Below are 6,513 nucleotides of genomic sequence, written 5' to 3'. Positions count from 1 at the left end.
ATGTTGGTTTTTTGGGTAAGTCTATTAGGTCTTCCTTCTGATTACATTCGAACAGTTCCTGACCATGATGTTTTGCATGGTCCACAAACTCCACACATTTGAAAAATAATCAATATTGGACAACTTGTCTGCTGACATTGCTATATGCTTTCATGTAGGAATTACAACCGCCAGTCAAAATGTTGGTTCCTATTTGGAAGGCCTTGCTTGTTGCCATCGATAGCAAAGAAACACATATATAGTCGCCGAAAATTAATCCGCTAGTTATTTGTCAGCCATGCTTAGGACTTCATAATTTTTATCATGGTTGAGTTTTGAAAGGTAGAAATTTGACCTTGCTAACAAAGAATAGATCACTGAGGTACGTGGATATTAGCTGCAGTCTTATGACCGTAGGTTGATCAGTTGTTTGTCAAAGTTGGCAGTTCCAGCAAATAGGCCTTGTATTGAGTTAGTGGGACAGAAGAAAGTGAATCATCAGTCTACTAGCTATTTTAGTGAAGAATTACTCAATTGTGAAGAAAGACATTGTCCCAGTTCTTGGTCATTGCTACTAGACTTGATGTCTTGGCAATGCCCTAACCCTGCTCTGTTGGCCAGCAAAAGCATGTTAGATAAGAAACACTTATTTTATTGATGAACTCGGCCTGTTCAGAAATTTAAGTGTAGTAGTAGTTATCTTATTGCACTAAATTTGTTTGTAAACTCTTGAGATTTTAGACAAAAGAGGTTTGAGAATTTCACCATCATGTCATAATAACAATTCTGTTTTTAGAAGAAGAAGAAAGAATGGGAGTGTTCACTTTTATCTGCAAGAGTTAAGGAAAGAATGGAGTGGAAAGCAATATTCGGAGATTTAGAAGCATCGGCTTCATCAACTTTTGAGTTGTAGAGGAAACTTGTTCAAGTTGGTCTTTCTGCTGACTCATCTGGTGGTATTTCTTCTTCCTTTTCTCTTGTCACTCCTTCTGCTGTCTTTCAGGTTATTATTGGTGGTGGTGGTGGTGGTGGCTTCATTGGAAGTGGTGGAGTTGTTGTTGCCGCAAGTTTTGGTGGTGGGGCAGCAGCTGCTGAAGCACCTACAGCTGAGGAGAAGAAGGAAGAGAAGGAAGAAAGTGATGATGACATAGGTGTCTCACTCTTTGATTAGTTCTTCTTATATATAGCTTCTGGTGAATAGCAATGTTTAGCAGAGTTTCGTGGTGGATTATTATTGTGCTTTAAGTGTTTTTTTTTTTTACTGCCAATGTATTTACTTTTGCTACTTCCAGAGTAGCTTTGCAAACCTTGAATTATAAGTTCCATTCTAGCTTTAAAAAAAACTATTTTTAAGCAAAAAGAATGATGGTGTTGAACGCTTTCACTAACAGTTCAACAAAAGATCCTTGGAACGTTCTGATTTCTAGCATACATATTAAAAAATGAGAACTATGATGGGTGATTTTTCAATGTGTCCAAGAAAATTGACAAGGTCCTGAATCATTTCAATATATCAGTTCTAATTGATTGTTTAAACGTTAAGAGACTTATTAGAGTAGAACTGAGATTCTACGTTAAAAGCAACTCGAGAGGTAAACAGCCAGGACGGTTGAAATAACTAGATAAAAATGTATAACATGCTATCTACTTAACACTGGTCACTGGCTAAGTGCTGAATTAGGGCATCTCCAATGGAGAGTGGAAAAATCCACCTCCACATAGGCTCCACATAGGCGCCATTAGGATTATACACTCTAGAGAAATCCCAAATATATAAAGTGTATATTTACTATTTGTGGCTTTTCCAATGGTAGGTGGAGGCAAATGTGTAAAAATAGATAGCAACGGACTTAAACTGTCACAGCCCATTCAAAATAATGTAAAATAACGGATTTGGTCCGTCGCAAAAGCTTAAAACAAATAGTGGTCCACTTTCAAACGTCACTCAAAGCAACGTCCGTGTTTTTAACAATTTTAAATCACTGAGCGACGGACTTAGACCGTCGCAAACAGAAAAATAAAGCTTCAAACGTGTGTTGAAGTGACGTCCGAGTTTTTAAGTTAAACAGACGTTATTTTAAGTGACGTCCGGGCTTTTTATTAACTAATAGCGAGAGGGGGAATTCCCCACCCTCTCTATTAGCTAATACACTATTACCTACGGTATAACACCCCTATTGGAGAGAGTTTTTTGATATTTGGGGTGTAAAATTTCCACTCTATACGGTTTACACCCCCCATTGGAGATGCCCTTAGTGACAAAAAAACTTGTACAAACAACAGACATCTGCAACATGCATGTAGAATCAAAACTTGAGAGAAAACAACAACACACAATAAGGTCAACAACGTACTTTCTCAATTTCTCTAGTACAGAATGAAGAATTAGAAACAGGAAGTAAACAGCCAACAGTGGGTCACAACTTGCAACTAAATCATCTCGGATATATTATAAAATTCAAGAAGAAAGTATGTACAGAGTAGGACATTGTCCATTCAACGTGACCGCTATGTAAAACTGTAAATTGGAGATTTAGGCTGATGCTCTCCCTCATTATCCTTACTAGAATGGTGTACGTGCTATGCACGTTTTTTTTTCCTCTCTTTATCCAACCATATCTTTCTCTTTTATGCCTAACAACTGTTCTCTCTCTCTTTTAAATAGGATAAATTAGGTAAATATCAAAAAATAGATGGGCAAATAACAAATGACCAAGTAACCCATTAAAAATAATAAAATCTATTGCCCCATGTTAAGAGGCTAATCTTTAAAGCTGCTCTTCTTTGTTATCCTTGTGGCTGCTGTCCTCTGGCACACTTTCTACCTCTTTGACTTCCACTTTTGAGGACGGCTGATTGTTATCTGGTACACTTTCGTCCACGTTGACCCCACCTTTGGAATCGGCCTGGCTGTCGTCTGGTAAACTTTCAACAACTTTTAAATCTTCTTTTATAGAAGCCTCTTCTCTGAACTTCTGCCGCACATCCAAGAAATCGTATTTCTGGTTCCCTGAATCAAGGTTAACCAGAAGGTTAAAAAATTCAACATGAGTGACGAGGGCCATAATCTGTGTTTTCTGACATAAGTACTGCCTGGATGGGCATAATATGTACAGATTGGAAAGAAGGAATAGAATCCATACTGTGATCCTAGACTTATATAATTAGTTAGTAAGGATTCCAAGTGATGTATGCAAAAGGGTCACATACAATAAGGTACTGTCTGCTGAATCGTGCGACGTAGACTAGGTTGGTAAACACAAAATGGCTCCTCCTGGCAGATGCATCATGAATATAGGAAACAATGACATGAACTGGATACAGTTAAGATCATCAATGTCATGAAATTGTTTATGTATAGCTAACTGAAATTAACCACGACCCCACACTCTATGGTTCTTGTTGAAGAACATGGGTTTGATGTGAAAATAAGTCTCACTTGTATGGGGTCAACATCCTGCATATTCACTTCAGATTTCCCAGTTACAGCATCCTGAGCTTTGAGACTTTCACGTGAAGCCAGAAGTACTTGAACAGCCTAAATGAATAAACTAGTAGTTAACAAAGGAAGACACTCTTTGACCATATGCCACATTAAATAAGCCAATCACTATGCCCTAGCAAATACCAAATTACCATCACTTCATCATTTTGGATTTTTGGATTTTTGCTACAAGTATAGAAAATACCGACAAGTATAGCAAATACCCACAATAATAGTATCATACTAGACTCCTAGTAAATCATATATATTTCGAATATTTATTCAGATAAACGCGGAATACTACTGGAACTCAAGGTGCTCCTCATTCTCTAATAGGACCACTCAGGATGGCCACAACCTGAGTCCGGAGCCATGCCTAGCTAGACGACGTCCATTAGAATCTGCTCAATTTTGTTTTCAGTTCTAGTTCGTTTTATACTTTAGACAATCATTATTAATTGTGAGTTGTGACAAAGTAGATTGAATGAAAATGTTCCATGTGTAAGACCTAGATCGAGTTATGTTAACGTTCTTCCTAACGTAATGATTGGTTTAGAAAACAAGAACCATCTACATTTTAGTATTAGTCAATGAATGATGGCCAGATACACTAATTTAGGAATGTGGGAAATTATGGGCATACTAGATCTCAAGATTCCAGAAAGAGAAAATGAGGGAACTAACTAACTAGATCCGAGATTAGCATTGGACTTTGTCTACTAGCTAACTTCTATAGTTCCATGTATGGCGTTCTAATTGCATATACACTTTTTTTATTCATTGGAATTGCAATACACTTATTTTACTAATTAGCAATATGAAAATAGCCGAGGAAAAAAGGAGTGAAAAACAAGAAGAAGGCGAGAACCAAGATCAATGGAGTCAGCTTCCAAGAGATGTTCTAGCTTATTTCATATTTGTTTTAAGACACTAGCTTATTTCATACATGAGGAGGCGGAAGCAAAGAAGTGGGTATGCCACTGCAAAAACAAGGAAAAAAAAACAAAACAAAAAAATGTAGCAATCTAGTAACAAACCTGATCTAGTTTGTTAGCTGCAAGAAGCACATTTGTGAGACCACGCAGTACTTCAAAGTTAATAGATTCACACACCTAGCACAAGTGAGAATACATTTGTGGGATATGGTCAGAATTCAGAAGTAAGCCAGTACTTTTGATTTAAGCGAAAGCAAGATTTGTAAACTTAATCTTAAATTTCATAAATCACTGACAGATGCAGAACTCCTATAGGCAGCAACACTCCCTTCATAATCCTTGAGCTCATATTTAACTTTGCCAAGTAAACGATAAACATCAGGATCACTTGGCTTTTCCTAAAATACAAAAGTAAATATTTTGGAAAGTAACCACTAGAACTGTCCAAACAACTGGATATATATAGCAAATTCTACTTGGGTTCTACTCACTGATAGTTGAGAACAAGAGCAGAGCAAACCTTGGACATTTCTCAAGTAGAGAAGCAGCCTGGCCATATTCTCCTAATTCTGAAAGGGTTATAGCAGCTGCCTGAAGACCATTATTCCTTTAAAAATTAAATCCACACTAAGGTACTTACCCACAAAACTTGGAAAGAAGAAATTTGTACTGTGTTAGTTGTAGGTGTGAAATGGCACATCTGGCCTACTTTCTTTTAAATGACAAGCCTATAATTTATAACTAAGCACACATAGGATTCTGATTCCGAGCATCCATCAGTATAAAAGATTAAGACAAATATTACTATGCACCTATGTAACATGGACACGCCATATTTAAAAAAAAAAACGTGTTGGATACGTATCCACGTGTCCATATCGGACACATATTGTATGTGATATACTTCAATTTTTCATATTTTGCCGTGTCAGACACTTTGTATCCGTGTCAGATACAGGCACACCTACCCGTGTCAATGTAACTTAGCTATGCACAAATCATATTTGTCCTAAACTTTTCTGCACAGTGAAATCATACCATGAAAAAGAAAATTTGTCCTTATATTTTCTTTTTTCACCGAAACTGACAGTTTACTGTCCATGTATGTCATATAGTGAAATCATAGCATGACATCAACATAAACACAGATGATATGTTCAAAGATTCCACAATCTGTCAAATGGCTAAACGCCGATGGCGAAGACAAAAAGTTGTACAAAACATTATCCACAACAGAAGCAATGGAATCCAGTTCAATGTATTTACGTGTCAAATTTGACGAACCTAAACTTCATATCTTTCAACACATGTCACCAATAACCCTATCGTAACCGTAGATGTCATGACAGAGAAAGCATTCAGACCCTCAATAACTATGGTCTTGCATGCATGAATATCAGAATAATTGTAGAGAATAATTGAGAATAATTGATAACAGGTGTTCATTAACTAAATATGAAGAACTAAAGCATAGAACATATAGAACATAGAAAATATTACCTTTTAGTGTTGACACTAGAGCTGAAAAAAAAACAAAGCAGAGAACAACTGTTGACTGTTGATGGTTGATATCTCTAATTGGGAGGGGATGTAATAAATAGAGAGCGGAAATAGAGAATGTGGAGATCCATTCGAAAGTGGAGGGGGGAAACATAGTGGTCGTGGGTTTGGATGTGGTGTGTGGGGAAGCCGGGAAGATAAATTCTTGAATTTTTTGAAGTTTTGAAATTTTGAAAATTCCAATAAACTGAAACAAAATTGAAAATTGTATTTCATCCGAAATGTGGGCAACGGGGCAAATCCACATAGCCCAATTTTTCCATATTTGCCGATATTCCCCTCCCCCCCCCCACACACCCAAAACCGAAATATATCGGTCTTTATTGATATTTTGGAGATTCCAGCTTTTTTTAAATAGTTAAAATTTCGATATATATCTGATATATCGCTGATATATAACGACATATGTCAGAATTATCTGTCAACAGTCAATATAATTGGTCAAATAGTCAACAAGTCAATCGATATATATCAAATATATCGATATATTGCTGATATATATCGGTCCAAAAATGAATCAAAATATCTAACTAAAATATCACATTATTTCCATAT

The 6,513-nt window shown here is 36.5% G+C and overlaps 1 protein-coding gene and 1 pseudogene across 4 annotated transcripts; one reads left to right on the top strand and one right to left on the bottom strand.

The window, feature by feature from the left end:
• The first annotated feature begins 789 nt into the window (after positions 1-789).
• Positions 790-1,150, top strand: LOC147494106 (large ribosomal subunit protein P3z pseudogene; annotated as a pseudogene).
• Positions 1,151-2,403: 1,253 nt separating this feature from the next.
• Positions 2,404-5,176, bottom strand: LOC147494105 (uncharacterized). Of its 4 annotated transcripts, XM_086567261.1 has the most exons (7): positions 5,039-5,176; positions 4,890-4,967; positions 4,695-4,796; positions 4,501-4,575; positions 3,190-3,517; positions 2,755-2,989; positions 2,404-2,542 (listed from the first exon to the last, which is right to left on the bottom strand). In XM_086567261.1, the coding sequence occupies exons 2-5, from the start codon at positions 4,953-4,955 to the stop codon at positions 3,341-3,343; spliced, it is 420 nt and encodes a 139-aa protein (XP_086423387.1). In that variant the 5' UTR covers positions 4,956-4,967; positions 5,039-5,176; the 3' UTR covers positions 2,404-2,542; positions 2,755-2,989; positions 3,190-3,340. The 4 variants fall into 4 exon arrangements, with proteins under 4 accessions (XP_086423387.1, XP_086423389.1, XP_086423390.1 ...); XM_086567263.1 differs by having other exon boundaries at positions 3,419-3,517; positions 4,919-5,169; XM_086567264.1 differs by having other exon boundaries at positions 3,419-3,517; positions 4,695-4,753; positions 4,919-5,151.
• Between the last annotated feature and the right edge of the window lie 1,337 nt (positions 5,177-6,513).

This window comes from Coptis chinensis, chromosome 6 (assembly GCF_015680905.1).
Source record: "Coptis chinensis isolate HL-2020 chromosome 6, ASM1568090v1, whole genome shotgun sequence".
NCBI classification, from domain to species: domain Eukaryota; kingdom Viridiplantae; phylum Streptophyta; class Magnoliopsida; order Ranunculales; family Ranunculaceae; genus Coptis; species Coptis chinensis.
Note: the sequence above shows the minus strand (reverse complement) of the source record. Positions and strands in the feature narration are given on the sequence as shown.

Bases quoted from the DNA above. Each gene is read 5' to 3' on its own strand.
- LOC147494105 (XM_086567261.1), bottom strand. From the start codon at position 4,955: ATGGCCAGGCTGCTTCTCTACTTGAGAAATGTCCAAGGTTTGCTCTGC. The intron at 4,576-4,694 runs GTCAGTGATTTA...CACTTGTGCTAG, and splicing joins CCTATAGGAGTTCTGCATCT to GTGTGTGAATCTATTAACTT. The intron at 3,518-4,500 runs GTTTGTTACTAG...TTATTCATTTAG, and splicing joins CAGCTAACAAACTAGATCAG to GCTGTTCAAGTACTTCTGGC.